The sequence below is a fragment of the Abramis brama genome (assembly GCF_963993115.1).
Source record: "Abramis brama genome assembly, chromosome: 16".
NCBI classification, from domain to species: domain Eukaryota; kingdom Metazoa; phylum Chordata; class Actinopteri; order Cypriniformes; family Leuciscidae; genus Abramis; species Abramis brama.
Genome location: NC_139978.1, coordinates 21,873,235 through 21,897,331, shown reverse-complemented (window position 1 = coordinate 21,897,331; position 24,097 = coordinate 21,873,235). Strand labels below are relative to the sequence as shown.

The following is a 24,097-nucleotide window of genomic DNA, read 5'->3' as shown; positions in this document are numbered from 1 at the left end:
TCACTACCTTCTGAATAGCCATTATGACCTAGATAATTACCTTCTTGACACCTAGAATGACCTAAATAATGGCATGGTCTATCTCAGATAGAGTGGACGGGAGCAACTCGCGTATACACACCCCCACACCCACACCCACACACACATACTTGTTTTTGTGGTATAGAAGGACACTGATGCCCAAACAAGTTTGGTGGTGGTATATGGGGACACCCCTTTCCCAATGCCCTACAGTGATGATACAAATATCAAAAATTTTGTTTTAATCTGCAGATCACAAATCTGACTTCAAATGTTCTATACACACAACAGAACAGAAAATATGACCATATGATATTTTGGTGGTACACAAGGACATTCCCGCCCATCCTAAAATGTTCCCGCCTATGACATAATTGTGATTTTTGGGGCCCGACTTGATTATGAGGACACTCTTTTTACAATACACTAAATATGTCATTTCAGTGGATTACAGGGACCAATGTGTTTTACTGGTACATGACCACACACACACACAAACCTGACAACACAGTGTATTACCAAGACTAAGGTGATTTAAGAGGACTGGATCTTAAACACAATACACAACTGCACAATCCAACATTATAAGGACGAGTGTGTTTAATGGTACATGCCCACACACACACACAAACCTGACAACACGGTGTATTACCAAGACTAAGGTGATTTAAGAGTACCGGATCTCAAATACAATACACAAAACAACTTGCAACATTACAGGGACAGAGGTGTTTTAGAAGTGCTTTAATTATGACTTCAATAATATCATCATAAACTGAGTTTTTTCAGTTTTACCATGTAATACAATCATGTCATGCCATTTTAAGGGGAAAGTGACATCCACAAACTTAAAAACATGGTCAATAAAACTAGCACAACTGTGTGATCTTTCAGAAAGCATACAGTATCATTACTGTTTTGACATATTAAAATGACAAGCAGATGAACCATTCAAAACTTCGAAAAGATTGACAAAACAGCCCTTGGAAACAGGCACGATTTAAAGATGTCATTAAACAGGCTTTGAAATGTATAAAATGAACTCACTCAGCATGCAATAAATGCTGCAACATGTAGAGAAACCGACTTACAAGGGACGGTTTACTTAAAAGACAATTCTGTTATTTTATCACGCACAACCTTGAGGCGGATGGGCTTCAACAGCAGAAGACCCCACCGGGTACCACTAATCTCCACTACAAATAGGAAAAAGAGGCTACAATTTGCACGAGCTCACCAAAATTGGACAGTTGAAGACTGGAAAAAATGTTGCCTGGTCTGATGAGTCTCGATTTCTGTTGAGACATTCAGATGGTAGAGTCAGAATTTGGCATAAACAGAATGAGAACATGGATCCATCATGCCTTGTTACCACTGTGCAGGCTGGTGGTGGTGGTGTAATGGTGTGGGGGATGTTTTCTTGGCACACTTTAGGCCCCTTAGTGCCAATTGGGCATGGTTTAAATGCCATGGCCTACCTCAGCATTGTTTCTGACCATGTCCATCCCTTTATGACCACCATGTACCCATCCTCTGATGGCTACTTCCAGCAGGATAATGCACCATGTTACAAAGCTCGAATCATTTCAAATTGGTTTCTTGAACATGACAATGAGATCACTGTACTAAAATGGCCCCCACAGTCACCAGATCTCAACCCAATAGAGCATCTTTGGGATGTGGTGGAACGGGAGCTTCGTGCCCTGGATGTGCATCCCACAAATCTCCATCAACTGCAAGATGCTATCCTATCAATATGGGCCAACATTTCTAAAGAATGCTTTCAGCACCTTGTTGAATCAATGCCACGTAGAATTAAGGCAGTTCTGAAGGCGAAAGGGGGTCAAACACAGTATTAGTATGGTGTTCCTAATAATCCTTTAGGTGAGTGTATGTGCCTTAAAATGTTCAATTACAGTTGTAACTTCAGCATTTGACCAGCACACTTTTTGTCCTTTCCACAAGGTTTTCAATTCCTGCCTCACGTTCATTCTCTGTACAGAAGAATACATGCTTTAGTAAACTCTAACTATATGAGAGCTCATGTACTTACAATGGTGGTCATATTCTGATTTAAACCTCAGGTACCTTGAGAAACTTCAGTGGTTTCTCGATGGGCATCTTCTGAACACCTGTAGGAAATCAGTTATAGACAGATCAGAAACTCAGATGTAACTCAAACCTGCATCTAGAACTTAAAACTGGTTATACATCTGATATCTAAAAATTACATTTCAAATGACATTCAAAACATTATTCTGGAGATGGAATGTTGTGTTAAACATCTCCTTTTTAAAGTTTTTGACCAACATGAACATGATAAACTTATTGGTTTGGTACTGATTCCATTAATTTTGTTCTAGAAAAATTGTTATTTATAATAATATCTGATTATTGATAACTGATTTTTACAATTAATGGCAAAAGGAATGTTTAGAAATGTAATCTGATATTATCTACTGACACACTATAGTATGATATATATATATACATACACTATGAACAAAATTCTAAACGCTTTTGTTTTTGCCCCCATTTTTCATGAGCTGAACTAAAAGTTCTAAGACTTTTTCTATGTACACAAAAGGCCTATTTCTCTCAAATATTGTTCACAAATCTGTCTAAATCTGTGTTAGTGAGCACTTCTCCTTTGCCGAGATAATCCATCCACCTCACAGGTGTGGCATATCAAGATACTGAATAGACAGCATGATTATTGCACAGGTGTGCCTTAGGCTGGCCACAATAAAAGGCCACTCTAAAATGTGCAGTTTTGTGTGGTGTCGGGGGGTCTGGAAACAAGTCATTATCTGGTGTGACCATCATTTGCCTCACGCAGTGCAACACATCTCCTTCGCATAGAGTTGATCAGGTTGTTGATTGTGGCCTGTGGAATGTTGGTCCACTCCTCTTCAATGGCTGTGTGAAGTTGCTGGATATTGGCAGGACCTGGAACACGCTGTCGTATACGCCGATCCAGAGCATCCCAAACATGCTCAATGGGTGACATGTCCGGTGAGTATGCTGGCCATGCAAGAACTGGGATGTTTTCAGCTTCCAGGAATTGTGTACAGATCTTTGCAGAATGGGGCCGTGCATTATCATGCTGCAACATGAGGTGATGGTCGTGGATGAATGGCACAACAATGGGCCTTAGGATCTCATCAAGGTATCTCTGTGCATTCAAAGTGCCATCAATAAAATGCACCTGCGTTCGTTGTCCATAACATACGCCTGCACATACCATAACCCCACCATGGGCCACTCGATCCACAATGTTGACATCAGCAAACCTGTCTGCCATCTGCCCTGTACAGTGAAAACCGGGATTCATCCGTGAAGAGAACACCTCTCCAAAGTGCCAGACGCCATCGAATGTGAGCATTTGCCCACGCAGGTCGTTTACAACGACCAACTGCAGGTCGAGACCCCGATGAGGACGATGAGCATGCAGATGAGCTTCCCTGAGATGGTTTTTGACAGTTTGTGCAGAAATTCTTTGGTCATGCAAACCGATTGTTGCAGCAGCTGTCTGGGTGGCTGGCCTCAGACGGTGTTGGAGGTGAAGATGCTGGATGTGGAAGTCCTGGGCTAGTGTGGTTACACGTGGTCTGCGGTTGTGAGGCCGGTTGGATGTACTGCCAAATTCTCTGAAAAGCCTTTGGAGACGGCTTATGGTAGAGAAATGAACATTCAATTCACGGGCAACAGCAGGTGGACAATCCTGCTGTCAGCATGCCAATTGCACGCTCCCTCAAAACTTGCGACATCTGTAGCATTGTGCTGTGTGATAAAACTGCACATTTTAGAGTGGCCTTTTATTGTGGCCAGCCTAAGGCACACCTGTGCAATAATCATGCTGTCTAATCAGTATCTTGATATGCCACACCTGTGAGGTGGATGGATTAACTCGGCAAAGGAGAAGTGCTCACTAACACAGATTTAGACAGATTTGTGAACAATATTTGAGAGAAATAGGCCTTTTGGGTACATAGAAAAAGTCTTTGAACAAAATTATAGATCTAACTCAAAGTTCTGTGTATATAACTGGCTTAAAACCATTTTTCTTTGGTAAAAATACTAACGTAAAATTGCACTACAATATATATTGGTTTAAAATAATACTAAACATGTTCATAAACACTAACTTGTTATGCTGGGTACACACCAAAAGATAATCAGGCTGATTTTGGGCCGATTTCCCCCTTCTGACAATCCTAGCTGTGTCCGTCCCGATTACCTTGATGGTTATAGATTATCTTATCAGATTTTCCCTTGGTGTGAGGTGTGTTAAGAGTGTCCGAACCTGATCGGAAGAACGTCGGAGCCGCCCTGATCGCGAATCGCAAATATTCAACATGTTGAATATTTACGATCAGAAATCCTGAAATGTGGGGGGAAGCCCGAGGACAAACGCGCGCATGCTCTGGAGATTATCACGTGAAAGGAAACAATATCCAATCAGAAAGCGAGATGAAGGAAGACGGAAGCATAAGAAACACAGTCGTGGCGCAGCACAAACTGAAATTGATGTGGACAGCAGAGATGGAGGATCAGCTTGTTGATTTGTGGCACAAATGTTTACACAGCGTGTTGTGTAAAACTTTTCCAAACACAGTCATCGCAATTTCTTCCTGCATATCGTCCGCCATGCTTATTCTGAGGTCTCTAGAGTGTTAAAGTCCGCGTGAACCGGAAGTTGCAATAGTAGTCGATTGCCGAGTTCACGCGCGTGATCATAGGTACTAAACCTATGCGCGTGAACTCGGCAATCGACTACTGTGGACTTCACCCGAAAACAGGATGTAAACACAGGTATTTGCGCTGGCTTAAATAACATCATTTTTATACATTTCTTTCACATCTACTGCAGTCAGATTCACTCGTGTTCACTCTGAAGGAATCACTCACATTTTCTGTGCACTTGTAATGACACATCAAGGATGTTAAGAGGCTAAAAGCAGGTTTAAAACTTGCCCCATTGAAGTCAACAGGGTGCAAATTTTAAAAATAGAATAACTCGGTGTAGGCAACACCGATTTTTGTCGTTGTTCTCTGTATTGACAGCACTCCAAATGTACAAAAAAATGAGCTCAATGTTAAAATTGACCGGAGTTCTCCTTTAAAGATTACGACGGCAAACAATTTTTTTCTGTGTTTTAACTTGCACGGATTAATTGTTCACAATAAGACTAGTAATATGCCCTAACAAAGTAAATGGGGTCAATTTTGATTTCAGTTGGACTTTAACAGTCGAGACTCTGGTTGCATGGTCTTTAGGGTTGGGTATCTAGAACCGGTTCCAAAATGCCAAAAACTGGGGATTCGATAAGACGCGCGCACTTCGATTCCGCTTATCGATTCCTTACTTTGGTGATGCTCACATGCGCAAGGTGAATGGCAGTGAGCATTTGTTTACAGTTGTATTGATCTGCCAGGACCTGCCTGCCGCACATGCGCTGTACGTTATATTTACGATGGCGGAGCGCAGCAGACGTTCAAAAGTTTGGTTAAGCTTTTCAAAAAAAGATGAAAATACAGTGAATTGTATCACATGCAAGAAAGACATTTCATGCAACGGAGGAAGCACCTCCAATATGATGAAACATTTGCTGCAACACGGGGTCAATTTGAAGGAATGCAGTGCATTTGATTCGGTGCGATCTCTCAGCAGCAGTACCACAGGTTTCCACACACCAGATAAAGCTACTAGCAGCAGCAATAGCAGTCTCTCACACTCAGGTACAAAACTAGAGCCGCATAATTCTGGATAAAATGAGAACCAGTTTTGTTTAAAATAGAGATCATGAATAAATACATCAGACAATTAATACGAGTCGAGTCTATAATTCCTTAAAGTGTTATATATATACAGTATATTGTAAATTAAGATGCATTGTCACAGTTTTACTGGTAATAGCCTAAATGTAACTAGAGATGTTCCGATACCCTTTTTTCCTTCCCGATACCAATTCCGATACCTGGACTCAGGGTATCGGCTGATACCGAGTACTAATCCGATACCTGGGGTGTGCATCTATACAGCTGCAATTCATACTTGCCCTGTATGAGTTGATAGAATTATTTTATAAAAGGTATTTTAGGTTTACAATATAACTGTATATAAAAGTGCAACAAATAAATCTAGGAATCTAAAAAATGATATATGAATAATAGGGGTGTAACGGTCCACAAAATTCACGGTTCCGTTCGATACGATACACTGGTGTCACGGTTTGGTACGTTTTCAATACAGCAAAAAGAAAGAAATGCCAGAGAAATTTCCTTGATTTACATTTTTCATTTTTTATTAAAACTAACAAAGTATGATAATTTTTTACTTTGAGTAATGATGGAGCTATACTTGACATATAAAACAAAAACAGCTCCTTAAAAAAATGAAATGTAATATTGTAGTAGTTATAGACAAAGGTTTATTTTATTTCAGATTAACATTTGAGGGCAGCAATTTTATTCATAATGTCAAAATAAAACCGACGTAACGTTATTTGAAAGCACAATGTTCCTGGTTTACACGTCAGCGCTGTTTGATCCGTTAATAACGGAGAAATGTGAATGTTTCTCACTAGATCTCGCAGCAATGTTATTAAAATCTAAAAATTAAATATGCTTTCTTTACTGGATCTCTTAGCGCTGTGTAGCAACAGTGTAGCTTGATCAAGATCGGCTCGCGCTGCACTGGTCCAAACTGTTTAATGGTCCGTGAGGCACAAAATAACGAGTAGCGCAGTTTTGTTCCGTTTTCATTACGTTTGCCATTTGATGTTGGGGGCCAGCGTCTCTTTATGCGCTTGCCGCGCGTCTACATTTGAAAATTTGCGTTTTCATTTCTTCTTCGCTGCTGTAAACAGTGGTTGCTTGTGGCAACAACACAACTTCCTGTGTTGCCACAAGCAACCACTGTTTAGAGCAGCGAAGAAGAATTGGTCTCCGATTTGCAGCGTTAAGCAAAGCTAGCGTGCATAACTAGGTATTGTTTAATAAAATGGTATCGGATCGGTACATGGGTAGATGTACTCGCCTATACCGATGCCAGAATTTTTATTGGTATCGGCGGCATTTCCGATACTAGTATCGGAATCGGAACAACCCTAAATGTAACAAGAATAAAAGGTAGAAAAAAGTATTTGCTCTCTTTTTTCTCTCCAATAAATATTGGAATCGAAACCAAGAATCGTTAAGAACCGGATTCGATAAGCAGAATCGGAATCGTTAAAATTTAAATGATACCCAACCCTAACGGTCTTTTCACATCATGGCACACCACACACTATAGGAGCAAAACGGTTAAATCTAGGATTTTTTGTCCTCATGTTTGTGGTCTATCACATTTTGAAAATCTTATAAGATGTAAAAAATCTTTTGGTGTGTACCCAGCATTAGTTGACACATACCAACATTACTGGAGATGCCTGCAGCTCCAGCAGGAACATCACCTTCAGAACCGCTTTCATCAGGATCACTGGCATCAGAGTCCGTCATACTGATCTCATCTTAAAGAAAAAGAGACATTTAAAACAAGAACATCTTCAGTTTAACCTGTTTTCAGAAGTCATTTATGAAACATGACAAATGGCACCGTTTAATAATAATAATCATATTAATAACAACTATAATACTTCACTAAGATCACTATTATTAGAATTATCGCCTAGACAGTGATATACTAATACTGTCAATGAAAAATTTATATTTTATAATGAGTATATTATTTTACAATAAGATGTTATAATACTTTCTTAATTTCTTCACTTAAGCTGTTATACTGGCAGAAACCTGCAGTTTAAGTGAAAACAGGTTTATAAACGCATCTTATTGCAAAATTGTATTACCACAAAAAATGTGGATATAATGCGAATGTGAAAATAGAGAGTAATGGTGCTGGTTGCGTTCCCAAATGCATGTTAAACTTGTGGCACATGCAGAGATGGAGTTCACTGCATTCATTCCCTGTGAAACGAGGCATGGAAAAAGCCAGATCATGAGCTGATCGAGCGAGCAAAGTGTGCTCTTCAGTTTGAAACACGCAGCACAACAGACTACAGACTTACTTTCTTATCGTCTTTTGCGATTTGATAAGGGCATTAAGCCATGTTGTGCTTTTGATTTTAGTATGTTTGAGAAATGCTTTGCCAAAGCAATTGCGCAAAAAACAAAGACAATTTATGTTATTATGAGGCGTAAAAATATTTTCGGTTCTTTTGGTTCAAACTGTGGAGGGACAGATTAGATTGTGGTGGGTCACTAGAGTAAAGGTAATTAATGGTAACACTATGAATTTTACTCCTCCCAAAAATGCCAAATAATAAACAGGTGAGAGCGTATTTTAGGCTATATGACACGTTATAGTGAGATATGACAGCGCTTCTGCAACACGCATCACTGCAGATGAGTAGCTGAGGATCTCTTCAGCATGCTGATGCGCAAAATACAAACTAAAAATAAATTAAAGTAAGTCGCAGATGCTCAACACACAGTCATCTTCATTAAAAGTAGTGAGAATAAATGATTTTACCAGTGCTGATGCTACTCTCTCTCCTATTGAGCTTAAAATTATCTGATGATACAAAAAATGCTGCTCATAGCGGTAGCTTTCGATGACGTGAACACCGTTAAATCTGATATAGCGCGGGAATTGAAGATCGGATTTATGTCTGTTTTGTGCAGACACATTTATGTGGCCAAGTGTAAATGGAATTGTTTTGACAATGAAATGACCAGGTGTAAAACAGCCCCAAAGATGATGTGAAAAAGTTCTTACTAGACTAGCATTTCCTAAAATGATGCAATGCTCTTTTTATTACCATCTCAACACAGTCTTGATCCTTCAATGATGATTGTTCCTTCTCAGGGCTCACCTGAAAGCAAGGTAAAGAGAGAAAAAATAAACATCTATTAGAGACAAAGGATTCAGAGATTCTCCAAATGAAGCAGAACAGATACTTGACTCCATTAACACTGACTGATCACTGTCATAAAACATAAAATTAAAACAATTTCACATTATCAATGATATACTTGAGCAAAAGAAGGCTGATAACGCCAAACTAATTCAGGTATGATGGGACATTTCAAACCACTCAGTATTAATACTGTTCAAATTAATGAGATGAATAGTGACTTAAGATTTAAAACACTGTGACATAAGTTGTAATCAAGTATAAAGTTAAAACCCTATAAATATATGGTCATAACCAATCAGGGATGCATGAAAATAAATGCTCATTATTAATGTTATCGTTGTCAATCCGATAAGAAAATTAGGCTGCTATATTAACACTAATAAATAATGGATTACTTCCTTCAGCTACAGATGTGCGCTGTTCACCATGATGGTTTTGAAATGTTTGAATCACAAATCTGTGAAATCAGCGCATTGTTACAGGGAGAGTTCGCTTGTGGAATTGTAAGTTGTAATATTTTTTATTTTTGTTATATATCTGATTTATCTATATAGGATGCATTTGGCTGAGTTAATGAGTGCTGCAGTAAACACTTCACTGTAGGCCTACCGGTGGTCAGCAGAACATTAATTATGATTGGGACTGTCATATATACATAACACTATAATGAGCAAACTATTGCATTAAAAACGTCGTGAATTCTTTGGGTTTAGTTGCTGTGTTTCAGCGTGTTGTCCTGGGAGAAGCGCATCCACAACAGGAGTTTCACTATGAACTATTACTATTAATAATGGCTCAAGTTAATCTGTGCATGATTTTGTGCAAGTATAAGTTGTAATATTGTGTTTATTTTGTATAAATATCTAATTGATCATATATAGGTTGTGTTCCGTTGAGCTAAAACCATCTAACAAAGCCTCAGTTTAGGGGTGTTCCTTCAGCTCTTTAGGCCATTTCATTTTAAGTTTAATGTTGTCTAATAACTTGTTTGCATTTTAATTTCATTTGATTTATTATTATTATTATTATTATTATTAAGGCAATAGATGTTTTGGTAAAACTTCACAATACATATGTTATTGCATTAACTAACATGAACTAACAGAGAGAAAAACTTTTGTTAATGTGAGTTAATAAAATATGTAAGTTCATGTTAGTTCACAGTGCATTAAATTAACAGATACAACACTGGATCCTAAAATGTCTTGGAAAATGTTGAGATTAACGTTAAGTAAGATAAACATTAAGTAAATCATGTAGAAGTATTGTTCATTCATTGTTAGTTCATGTTAACTAATACTAACAAGATGAAACCTTTTTATAAAGTATTGCCATTTTTTTATAAAGAAAGTTGGAAATATGAATGTAAAATTAATTTTAGAAGCTAAGAAACCTTACACTGGTTCAAACTAGGCCACTGTACTGTATATGTTTGATTTATGTTGAAGTGTTTGGGACATTGGCTTTAAATGATGTGCGTTTCGTTTTTGTAATCAGGCTTTCAAAGTATATCAAATTTTGGATTTAGATTCATCGGCTAATATATCAGATATCGGCTTTCGAATATAAAGAATGATCAGTTATCGGCCCAAATGTTCATATCGCTGTATCCCTAATTTGATTTCCAAAAACAAAAAAACAAAACAATACCTTCTGTACATCTCTGACTTCTGACTGGGACGGGGACTTCATTTCGAGAGTGGAGGGTTCAACCTCACAGAGAGTCTACAAAACATAACATTAGACATGAAACAGTGGTGTAAATGTGTGAACACTAGATCTCACAGATGTCTCTGCTTCGTTTGCTCGTTCTCTTCCAGCACAACTCTCACTTACCTTGTCTAGTCCCACAGTCAGAGCAGCACAACCGTCTCTGCCTGATGACCACTGGCTCTTATGGCTCATCTGAGAATATGAAATTAAGCGTTACATACAGAAACACTTCACCTAAGAGTTTAAAAAAAGCATTATAAATGGAATATATAAAGGATAATGTACAGTCAGTCAGTAATTAATACAAAATAAACTGACAGGATAATAAGGGTCCTGATACACAGTCAGCTACCTATCAATAAATATTTGCACATGAAATATTGATTTGAGATAATATACAAGATTACAAAATAGTTAAAGTTTTCAAATCAATATTTCAATATTTAAATGCTACCACAAGGTAATGTTCACGGCTTTTATGCATCACATTACATGTGTTTTCATTACAGTGTGTCAGGATGTGTTTGAGCTTTACACCAGTTTTATGAGGACACCGTTTTATGAGGACATCATAAGAGCATGTTCCTGATGTTTGACTTGACTGAAGAATCTCAGTGTGTTGTGTAAGTTTGACAGAATCCTGGTCTATGAGGACACAGTTTTATGAGGACATCATAAGAGCATGTTCCTGATGTTTGACTTGACTGAAGAATCTCAGTGTGTTGTGTAAGTTTGACAGAATCCTGGTCTATGAGGACACAGTTTTATGAGGACATCATAAGAGCATGTTCCTGATGTTTGACTTGACTGAAGAATCTCAGTGTGTTGTGTAAGTTTGACAGAATCCTGGTCTATGAGGACACAGTTTTATGAGGACATCATAAGAACATGTTCCTGATGTTTGACTTGACTGAAGAATCTCAGTGTGTTGTGTAAGTTTGACAGAATCCTGGTCTATGAGGACACTAGATTTATGAGGACATCATAAGAAAATGATCCTGATGTTTGACTTTGACTGAGTGTGTTGTGTAAGTTTGACAGAATACTGGTCTATGAGGACACTAGTTTTACTGGGACACTGGTAACTAGATACATTTGGACGGCACTGAGTTCAAGTGTGTGTATGTATGAGAGTGATACGAGACATTGCGCCTGTGCTAGATGCACAGTAAGTGATCGTGACTCACTTCTTACACACACAATCATAATTCAGTGACTGATAACAGTGGCAAATAATCTGTTTCTGAGGAAACAGAGTTATTACATTAACTTATTGGATACCTTTAGAGTTGCTGAATCTTGTTGAGGTTTCATCTGATTCTTCAGAGTTATCATCTGAAAAAAAAGTAGTAAAAATATATAAAAAAGACAAATAAATACTAATTTTAGTATCACTTATTGAAAGCCAAACAGAGGTTGCTATTTTTTACCAACTTCTTCAATGATTATATTTAATCTAACAAGCACAAATAGTTTTCGCTATTGGTATTAGCCACAATGAGCTGTGAATTATGGGTTATCAGTATCGATCCTATTATTCCATATGTGTGTCCCGGTAAAACTAGTGTCCTCATAGACCAGGATTCTGTCAAACTTACACAACACACTGAGATTCTCCAGTCAAGTCAAACATCAGGACATTGCTCTTATGATGTCCTCATAAAACGGTGTCCTCATAAAACAGGTGTAAGACACACACACACACACTTGACACACTGTAATGAACATGCATGTAATGTGATGCATTAAAGCCATGAACATTAACTTGTAGGGCTGCACAATGTATTGCTTTATCATTCATACCCATCTGTGGTAGTGACATTGCAGTATAGGCCTCTGTGAAGTCAGGCTATGTAAAGACTCTGCCGTGTTATTTTACAGTTGATTACTCAAGTTCTGTACCTAAATGCTGTTAGACTTACCTGGAACATATGAGGCATTGTTTATTTCACATCTTTGTTCATTTTTTTTATCTCTGCTTGCAATTTATTATTTTCTATGCAGATGCAAACCCCTACAAAATCACACCAATCATTCTAGAATGATTAATTATTTCCAAATAGAGCTATTCAAGTCATTTAGTGAAATTGCTTTTCATATTGAAAAACTTTTGTTAATGTGAGTTAATAAAATATGCGAATTCATGTTCGTTCACAGTGTATTAAATTAACAGATACAACACTGGATCCTAAAACGTCTTGGAAAATGTTGAGATTAACGTTAAGTAAGATAAACGTTAAGTAAATCCTGTAGAAGTATTGTTCATTCATTGTTATACCATGGTCTGGGTGAATACTCGATTCTGATTGGCTGCAGGGTGTCCGTTAAAAAGTGATAATGTACACCTAGGAAAGGCGTCCCGTCAATTTGCCTGATGACAGTTATAAATGATTGCGCTGGCTCAAACTCACTGATCAACTGCTGCGGTCGGGTCGCTGTGGCCACGTTGCTTGGCAACGCCTGTATACGGGAGATATTAAATAGTGCGCTCGACTTAATAAATAAAAACCCTCACGATTTTTACTCTAAAACACATTAAAGTATTATTAATTGATTAAATATTTCTTTCTTTCGTAAGTAACCATGGTATAAGCGGGTTAATGCCCTTCGAGGTGTCCATTATCAGGTTTTAATGGACTTCGGCGGAGGCGTCGGACGGTTCACGCCTCGCCGTCGTCCATTAAAACCTGATATTGGACACCTCGTCGGGCATTAACCCTTACTTAGTTCATGTTAACTAATACTAACAAGATGAAACCTTTTTGTAAAGTGTTGTCATTTTTTTATAAAGAAAGTTGGAAATATGAATGTAAAATTCATTTTAAAAGTTAAGGAATCTTACATTAGGCCACTGTACTGTATATGTTTGATTTATGTTGAAGTGTTTGGGACATTGGCTTTAAATGATGTGCGTTTCGTTTTTGTAATCAGGCTTTCAAAGTACATTAAATTTTGGATTTAGATTCATCGGCTAATATATCAGATATCGGCTTTCGAATATAAAGAATGATCAGTTATCGGCCCAAATGTTCATATCGCTGTATCCCTAATTTGATTTCCAAAAAAACAATACCTTCTGTACATCTCTGACTTCTGACTGGGACGGGGACGGACTCTTCATTTCGAGAGTGGAGGGTTCAACCTCACAGAGAGTCTACAAAACATAACATTAGACATGAAACAGTGGTGTAAATGTGTGAACACTAGATCTCACAGATGTCTCTGCTTCGTTTGCTCGTTCTCTTCCAGCACAACTCTCACTTACCTTGTCTAGTCCCACAGTCAGAGCAGCACAACCGTCTCTGCCTGATGACCACTGGCTCTTATGGCTCATCTGAGAATATGAAATTAAGCGTTACATACAGAAACACTTCACCTAAGAGTTTAAAAAAAGCATTATAAATGGAATATATAAAGGATAATGTACAGTCAGTCAGTAATTAATACAAAATAAACTGACAGGATAATAAGGGTCCTGATACACAGTCAGCTACCTATCAATAAATATTTGCACATGAAATATTGATTTGAGATAATATACAAGATTACAAAATAGTTAAAGTTTTCAAATCAATATTTCAATATTTAAATGCTACCACAAGGTAATGTTCACGGCTTTTATGCATCACATTACATGTGTTTTCATTACAGTGTGTCAGGTTGTGTGTAGCTTTACACCAGTTTTATGAGGACACCGTTTTATGAGGACATCATTATAAGAACATGTTCCTGATGTTTGACTTGACTGAAGAATCTCAGTGTGTTGTGTAAGTTTGACAGAATCCTGGTCTATGAGGACACTAGATTTATGAGGACATCATAAGAAAATGATCCTGATGTTTGACTTTGACTGAGTGTGTTGTGTAAGTTTGACAGAATACTGGTCTATGAGGACACAGTTTTACTGGGACACTTGTAACTAGATACATTTGGACGGCACTGAGTTCAAGTGTGTGTATGTATGAGAGTGATACGAGACATTGCGCCTGTGCTAGATGCACAGTAAGTGATCGTGACTCACTTTTTACACACACAATCATAATTCAGTGACTGATAACAGTGGCAAATAATCTGTTTCTGAGGAACACTGGTCGCATGGCACTGCTTAAGCATGGAAACCCTGAACTCACCTTTATAATGATTGCTGAATCTGCCCTGGAGCTCATCTTTGTCTTTAAACGGCATGTCCTATTCCAGATCTTGATCTTCTCCTTCACTGACTCACTTCAGCCATCATCCCATGTGTCTGCGCGCATAGAAAAAGACTCTCATTAATCACGACCATTGCATTTCATTTGACATATTATTCAAAAAGCTTGTTTTAAATAAATTGATCAATTATGGTAAACAGCATTCAAGTTATTTTAATACTTTATTATATGATATTTAAGGAATATGTTAATTGATAATAACTATTCATTCATAGATTTCATTCACAATTGATCAATTATAGGCAATAATAGTGACAGTATTAATAAGACTGAATCAGACTGACAGTTCTAATAATATTCAGAGTATATTTTATTATAGTCAGGAGTAATAAGACCACACATTTGTGTCTTAATGTGTTTAAAGCAAGCATAACTGTAGTAATATTAACAGTAGCATATCAGGATACTGTACTGGGTGAAATAGCCTCCCCTTCACATACTGTAGTCATGACAACGCGTTATTATGATGGCTAGACTATTTTATGAGATCAGAAAAGGTAGCAGTTACAAATGTAATGCAATCGAAAACGAGTTTAAAATGACAAGCATCGCTGTTTCCCTCATGTCAGTCTGTAAACAGAATCACTATGTCCGCTAGCACCGTTAGCATCACGCGCTAGCTGCTTTCTAACTGTAAAACGAGCAGCGAAGAGCATACAGAACATGCACAAACAAGCCAACCGGACCCACATGCTATTAGAGAAGCAATTAAACAACATTATAACTTACCTTTTGGATAACAGTTGCCTTCATCAGGTCCACAGATGTCTTCTCAGGTGCAGAGTTTGTCCAGTCCAAACAGGAAATGACGTGACGACGAACGACTACACCTCTGATTACGTTGTACTTATCATAATATAAACGGGATTTTATTTATTTATTTATCATATATTTAATGCACAATTAATAAATTACAGGCAAAAATACTTAAATAATTAGTATTTTGCATTAAGTTGCTACACATTTTAAAGCTGATTGAAGCTCCGCCCACTGGCGCCATCTTGTTTTCGCGATCTCCCGCCTACCGGTACCGAGCTGACCAATCACTAAAGCTGATTGAAGCTCCGCCCACTGGCGCCATCTTGTTTTCGCGATTTCCCGCCTACCGGTACCGATCTGACCAATCACAGGCCCCAAAGAATACACTTGTGTGAAAGATGCAAATTTTTGATGACGCGGGTGTAATACCAGGACCTGGCTACAGGGGCGCACTCTCGAAATCAGGGATACACTGTGTATGGTAAAATTTCAGGGTTTTGTGGTATGTAAGGACATGGCGCCAAACTTTGAGAGGGAGTGTCTGGAACGTAGTAAATGACATCTACGCTGTCGGATTTATGAGGACATGGCCTCTGTCCTCATAAACCCAAATGTCCCCATAGTGCTGGTGCGTATTCAGGTCAAAAGTCCTCGTAAACCACAAAAACAAACACACACACACCCACACACACACACACACACACACACACACACACACACACACCACACACACACACACACACACACACACACACACACACACACACACACACACACACACCAACACACAGTTTCCATGTTCTATGGAAATGGGGACTTTCCATAGACATAATCATTTGCTGTACAAACTGCACATTCTATTTCCTATCCCTACCCTTAAACATTAAACACAACCCTCACAGAACGCTTTCTGCATTACATTTTCAAAAAAAAATTCGATTTTCCATTGATTTTATATCAGGTTGATGATATTTTCTACTACATAACCCAACCCCTACCCCTAAACCTACCCAACACTAGATTTAAATAAAAACATGTTTTGGCAAATTTATAAGCCTTTTTAACAAGTGAGGACCGGTAAAATGTCCTCACTAGTTGGCTGTCATAATATTTCACAATATAATTGAGGACATTTGGCCCTCACAAGTATAGCCAAACATGTTCACACACACACATCAATCTATAGGAGTGTATATAAGTAGACAGTGATGGAACAATCCATCTTAGAGACACACTGGCACACATGCGTAATCCCGGTGTGAATTGTCGCATAGTTGAGGGCAGGAATATTGGAGTTGACAGGGGATGAATAATTAATGAGGGAGGAATCCCTGAGGAATGTAAACTGTGGGGAGGGGAAAGGGGAGGGGCAGCTCATTATTAATTCATTAGCTACTATAACCTCTAATTCTCACCTCAGCATGTTTAACTGAAAAACGTAAAGAAGCAACAGGAGGGGCACAATTACTTTGTGGAGAATATTTACCTCAGTTCAGAAGTGAAACCTTGAAAGCAGTATATGACAATTGTTTCTGTTTGTACCTTTTCTGTGAGACCACAGTTCTAATAGAAACACACGGTATGAAGATTAAATACAAGCTATAGAGCACAGATACATGCCCAATAATTCAATCTGTAATTCATTTATCAATGTGAAAGAGGGAAAAAGACAGATACAGGGAAATGAAGACAGAGAGAGGCAGAGATTCTTGTCCGTTTAGAATGCTGGAACATGTGTGAGGTTCATTAATATTCATGAACGTGTTGGTCCCCATGGTCCTATCAGAATTCTATTTTTAAACAGCTCCACTCTCTCTCTCTTTCCATCTATCTAGGTTTTGTTTTTGATGTCAGATTAAAATGTGTGATATTTTTCTTTTCTGTAGAACAATTACTTTCAATAAAGTTGTTGACTGCATTGAAAAACTGGGATTCAAAATCTAATTTGCACCCTTTTTTCATCTTGAAAGCATGAAGTGTCTTGTTGGATATCACGATCATCAGGTTTTGCACAAACTTGTTCATGCAGCTTGAATGCTGCTATCAAACCAAATAGTAGGAAACTATGAAAATTCCACGTTTTAGTCTAACATTTACATTCATGCATTTGGAATCAGATTATAAAATCGATAAGTTTATGCATTCCCTGGGAATCAAACTATATCTGTCCACTTATGTGTTTTCAGGTCACTGTGATTTTGCCTAGTAAGACATGTTCCTAGATCAACTTCATCAACTTCAAAAACATATTTTGTTGATCCTGGAACAACATTCCTGTCCAAAAACATAGTCCTATTCCTACCCATAACTTATCTCTAAAACTAGAGGGAAATGATAGGGGAATAACACTGATGTAGAAGCAACTAACCCTGGCTGGAAGCCTAAACTTGTAAACAAACTGTAAACTTGTCCCTCAAATCTGATTGGTTGATTGGAATGTTGTTGATCCAGGAAAATGTTGTACTTGGTGAAATGTACACCAAGCCATGAACTGCCATGATTTTGCCAAGTAAGACCTGTTCCTGGATCAACATCTTTTGTTGATCCTGGAACAACATTCCTGTCCGAAAACATAGTCCTAACCCTATCCCTACCCCTACTAATAACATATCCCTAAAATCAGAGGGAATAGATAAGTGAATAAGAATGGTGTAGAACCCCCTAACCCGTTAAAAGCTTAAACTTGACATTAACTATAAACCTATCCCTCAAATCTGATTGGTTGATTAGACTCTTGTTCCAGGAACATGTTCTACTTGGTGAAATCACATTCACCCCACATTCAACTTTGTTTGAACATTCGTTTGTACTGTTTATTTGTGATGTTTTTAAAGCCACATGATATCCATCTGCTCTCAAAGCAATGACTTCACACACATACACAAACACACACACACTGAGCAACTTACGAATTAAGAAGTATGTTGCTATTCTCGCTAAAACAGCATGTGGGTATATCTGTGCATGTGTGTATAGCTGTGGGAATGGTGTGAAACACTCCGGATCTGTAAACTCTGTTTGGTGAGAATCTCTGACATCTTTTTAAATGTTAAGTTGATGCTGCTTTCTTAGTTTGGTTCTGCGATTACTGACTGTTTTCTTATTGTGCTGAATTTATCAGTCAAAATTCACCAAATTAGGGTTAAGTCATCTAAAAATCAGTAGCTTCTCTGTCTGAATACAGCAATCAAATCAGCTTATCATCACAAAGTTGCAGTGACTGCACACTGGATTAGAAAACCATTTACTAACCAAAACCATATTTAATATGGTTTATATATGAAAATATCCAAGGTGATTTTTCACTGTACTCTGTTCCACATTAAAATGTACTCTAAAGTATGGTATGACACATGATGTATATGAAAACTTTCTCAGAGTGAAATAAGCTCAGTTCTTTGTGGAAAGTATTTTGAGGATCTTGGCAGAGCACAGTAGTGTTAAGGGGGTGTCATTAGACACCTATTAATGTAACTGTGGCAACATCACAGCCAACTTTACATTACTGAGCTATTCAGCTATTAATGAAAAAATGTTCAGGGAACTGGAACTAACAGTTGTGTCATATCTTGCTATTAAACTAATACCTGTATGCCCCAATAACAGATTATCAAGGCCCTGCTCAGAATGGAACAGTTCCTTATAGAATGTCCTATAAGGAACATTTTGTGTTCAATGTTACATTTCTGAATGAACAAACCCTTTCGGAAACCACCAAATTGAGATGATAATGGCGCCAGAGTGAAATGTTCTAAATGAGATATAAGAGTGACATATGAAACTCAACAGAGTGTTCCTTGTGAGAGTGTGCTGGTCTGCCTACATGCTTCTGTCCGTAATGGGTATGAGGCTTTTAATGGTCATTAAGAGGCACAGGAAAGGAAAGCTGTCACATTTTAAACGTGTTCCGGAACTCACATTTGTTCACTTGTTCTGTACCACCACCAATCAATCAATAAATAAGAAGAAGAGAAAGAGAGAGAGTATGAGAGAGGTAATTATTTCTAAAGGGCTTTCAAAAGCTCTAGTTCATTGTCGTAATCCCCCTTAAAGCCTTAAAGCACCAAAGAGACACTTCCTCTGATATAAAACCAAGAAAGGGAGAGACAAAGTGAGGGAGAGAGAAAAATCTTTAATAAATGTATTTATTGACTCAATGAGAGTCTAAAACTTCATTTAGCTCCATCTTTTTCAACATTTCTCTATCTGGATGTCTCTTTTAATATCTCTGAGCTGATTCAATTACCACATATATAATATATAGAATATATATATAATCAAAACAGGTATTGTATATGCACAAACATGTTGGAGAAATCGGTTGCAACCTGACCTGTGAATGATTATGTGTCATTGTTGCCCCAGACAGTTTGGGTTAGTGACTGTCTCCTCAGATTGAGAGAGGCTGTGTTTAACTGGGACACTCTGATGTGTGTGAGGTGGTGTATAATTACCTCAAACACAATATGAAATAATATATTTATTTTTACATGTGGAGAGTTATATATTAGCATTTGCACAAAACCGCTTTTTAGTCACTAATAACTATATTTTATGCAATGGCTCCATTTAGTTTACTATTTTTAGCTGTACTATAAGCAGCAAAATTAGACCAAATATGACAGAGAAATGTATCAAAAGACTAATGTTACAATAAATTGGGTGTCATGGGAAAATTCAAGGCCTGATTTCCACCACAAGAATAAGCAGCGCATATTTATTTCAGTGCCCATATTAACAGGTAACAGTGTTCATATTGCAGTACAGCATTGCAGGAGGCATCTGCTGCAAATGGATCATAAATTTCAATACAATTCAGTACAATTATTTGTGCTAAATGAGTTTATATCTGCAATATAGGCTTTTATGAAGTAACCAGAGGCACACATACTTTCCATTAGTGAGGCACCAACATTTCATTTCAGCAACCGAAAATATTTGATGCCTATTTTGTGCACACAAAGTGGATAAGCTACAACAGATAAACATGTCAGTAGTGTGAACGCACTTCACGATGACCAAAAATGATGCTTGAAAATTTGTGAATTTAATTATGAATAATTATAAATGTAATTTGATACTTACGACTGATCATGCCCAAACACACAGAGTCAGAGACAGTTGCATTCAGTCGGTGTTCACAGTTGGTGTTTAAAATCTGCTGCAGCACTGTAAAAAAAAATTACATCCCCAAGTCAAAAATTTCAAGTGACCGATAACATCAAAATTTTTCAATTAGTCTGACGTATTATTTCTCATTGAGCCAATGTTAACAGACTATTACAACAAGAATTTCACTTGGCCCAATTGAAAAATTTAGATGTTATCGGTCACTTGAAATTTTTGATTTGGGAGGGTTAGAATTTTTTTACAGTGAGTCGTTGGAAACTGTGTGTTCATTTCAGTCTTAAAATGTTTCAGCTAGTCGTGTCCCCGGCATTATATGACCGGTTTAATTTATCACCGGAGAACACAATACCCTGAACAGCATGAACAGTTCAGTTACCTAATTACCCAAAATTAATTACCAAAACTCTGTTTTCAGTTTTGGTTTTCAGCCAAATGAAAAGTTTACTTTTGTTGTTTTGGTATAAGAAAATAAAATAAAAATAAATAAATGTATATATATATATATATATCAGCACCTCAGCACACTACATTTCCCATCATCCTCTCTGGCTACCACCTGTTCACACTCAACAATCACCACACCCTTCTGCCATCAGATTCATCAGTTCCTCCAAAAAAGCCAGCACCAAACACACATCTTGGTCTGCTGACCTGTGCATCAAACTGTCTCGTCTTCAGTCTTCTGTGTGTCATCGTCTGCCAGTCTTTAGTCCACCAGCCCACTTTTCTTCTCTACCTGCAACAGATATGACTTATCACTCACATGCCAGTATCACATCACGATCTGCATTCCAGAGACTCACCTGCTAACTTCCTGTGTGTTATTCAATAAACTCTATTCAATATGTATACAATATGTAAACTCTATAATATGTCATTATTCTACTTTTGATGTAATACCTCTTACTGAATCTACACACTTTACACCGGTTTTAGCTACAGTTTGGGTTTTATTACCATGTAGTTTATTTGCTTTTTGGATGTATATGTGATGGCCAAATTCCAAATAGTGTAAAATTTGCTTATTTAGACCGAGTTCTCACTGCAGAATACCTTATGCCAAGCATTGGTGATTTTATCTTTATTTTTACGAGGTGGCTAATTCGTACCAAATCATACGACCTCACTCGTACGAATTCGTATGATTTTTGCTAAATCGTACATATATTACGAGTTGCCAAATTCGTATGAATTTGTGCGAATGACCTACTCCTGACCCCGCCCCTAAACCTTAGTAACCATCACATGGGTTTAGACGAATTCTTACGAATTGGTCGTGAGATAGCTTTGGTCATATAGTTACCAACTGTCACAGTCACTGCAGTTTGGACAGTTTTCATTTGCACCTTTTCTCCTTGTCTTGTTTGTTGTCATGGTCACAGATTTCATTTTGTCATTCAGTTCAGGTGTGTCTAATCATTCTTGTTTGCACGTGTATTTAAGTTCCCTTGTTTCTGTTCATTGTTGTTAGGTCTCATCTATGTTGGATGTGTTTCTCTACTCTTACTCTGTGGATTACCCATGCAGTGGCTTTATAAAAGACTAATTATCTTCATCTTTGTTTTTGTGTGTATTATACCAGCACAATCCGTGACACCAACAGATAATGTATGCTGTTATTTCTGATCAGACATTTACACTTTCACTTACTTTACCAAGCAGCACCTTCAGATCCTATGCGTTTATACGCATTTGACACAAACCAGATCACATGCCCTGGTATGCAGTTACAACAACTTAAACATAGTAATTTAGTGAGACCTGTGGACTTTGAGTCTCTGGACTCTTTCACAGGTCCACAGATGGATCACCTTGCTGTCAAAATAGAAATAAACAACACTGCTGTAAGAACTTTAACAGCCCAGTTACAATTACAACCTCACTGTTGAAGACACCGCTATAGAGACAAAAAAACATATCTGAACCAAACACACTGTGTCAGATCATCAAACCGTGCTGTCAACCTGCTATAAATGACACCAAAAAAGATGTTTCTCTCACTCACTGACTTGCTTCAGTATGCTTGAGGCTGTCATAATGATTAACAAAAATTGGAAAAAAGAGATAAAAAGGTGTAAGAGAAATAACTTGGGGAGATATAGAAAGAGATTAAAGACGGTTATTGTAACCATGAGCTAGCAGATTACATTATGGTTTACTAAACTCACTTTCCTTCAAATAAGGGAAAGACTCAATTCACACAATTCATGATTGACTGAATGTAAAGAGATTGTGGATGGAAGCGAGACAGTAGCGTTTGTGTGAAGAAATCTCTGTAGCATTGGAGTGATTCAGATCTCAATATTCCATCACACACTAAGCAGCACTCTAAATGAATGTATTAGCGTAGATCTAATAATATACTCCTGCGTTTGCATATTTTATGTTTTACTCAGAGATTTCTCCAACCTGATTTACTAGCTCATTTCACTAATACATTTTCATGTCACAATATACCTTTGGAAACTGGCTCCATTTCCTTTCAGGATTAAGACTCATGTTTTATTCAGGCATGATATGTACGTTATGATTTGATCTTGATTTATTATTGATGATGAGAAGAGAAGCAATGTCCAGAAGAAATATTCTTTCAAAGTGTTCAGCACGATATAGATCATTTGTGGAGAACTGTAAATACACTTCATAGGTCTCTTAAAGCACAAGAAGAATGAAAGGAGTATATCATTCAAGAGATATCTGTCTTTTAACTGGTGTTTTTAATGATAGCGAACTTGTTTTACTCACTGTATAACCTTTGTGCTGAACTGTTACTTTCCAAACTCTTTGAGTACATTTGCCCTAATATATAACAAATAATAAACAGGAAATTAACATGATAGATTTAGTGGTTTACAGTTTAGACAATATTGGCAGTTACTTTTTTGATACACTGCACTTCACTGCCATTCACAAATCTTCTCTCATGGCCTCATGGAATAGTAAAATGTTCATCAGTTGCACACTTCAGAATCTTGCAGGAAGCTTTATGAATGTGAATTAGGACATACTTTTTCACATACTGTTTCCCCCCGCCTACTATACACTGTAAAAAAAAAAAAAAGATCAATAAGTTATGACAACATATGTTTTTTGCTTCAAAAATAAAAAATGTAAATCAGAATGTTGAGCAATTTTTATTTTTACACAATTCAACACATTTTTTAAGTCAGTTTAAAGGGATAGTTCACCCAAAAATGAAAATTCTGTCATCATTTACTCACCCTCAAGTTGTTCCAAACCTGTATGAGTTTCTTTGTTCTGCTAAACACAAAGGAAGATATTTGGAAGAATGACAGAATCAAACAGATCTCGGTCCCCATTGACTTCCATAGTAGGAAA

At 37.5% G+C, this 24,097-nt stretch overlaps 1 protein-coding gene across 2 annotated transcripts; it reads right to left on the bottom strand.

The window, feature by feature from the left end:
* Positions 1-392: 392 nt before the first annotated feature.
* On the bottom strand, positions 393-16,308 carry LOC311066527 (uncharacterized protein). 2 transcript variants are annotated; one of them, XM_084087750.1, is made up of 10 exons: positions 15,599-16,308; positions 14,789-14,904; positions 13,924-13,992; positions 13,732-13,812; positions 10,782-10,850; positions 10,596-10,670; positions 8,847-8,900; positions 7,437-7,535; positions 2,110-2,153; positions 393-2,015 (listed from the first exon to the last, which is right to left on the bottom strand). In XM_084087750.1, exons 2-8 carry the CDS (start codon positions 14,822-14,824, stop codon positions 7,521-7,523), a joined length of 399 nt encoding a protein of 132 aa, XP_083943876.1. In that variant the 5' UTR covers positions 14,825-14,904; positions 15,599-16,308; the 3' UTR covers positions 393-2,015; positions 2,110-2,153; positions 7,437-7,520. The 2 variants fall into 2 exon arrangements, with proteins under 2 accessions (XP_083943876.1, XP_083943877.1); XM_084087751.1 differs by having other exon boundaries at positions 1,266-1,316; positions 2,075-2,153.
* Between the last annotated feature and the right edge of the window lie 7,789 nt (positions 16,309-24,097).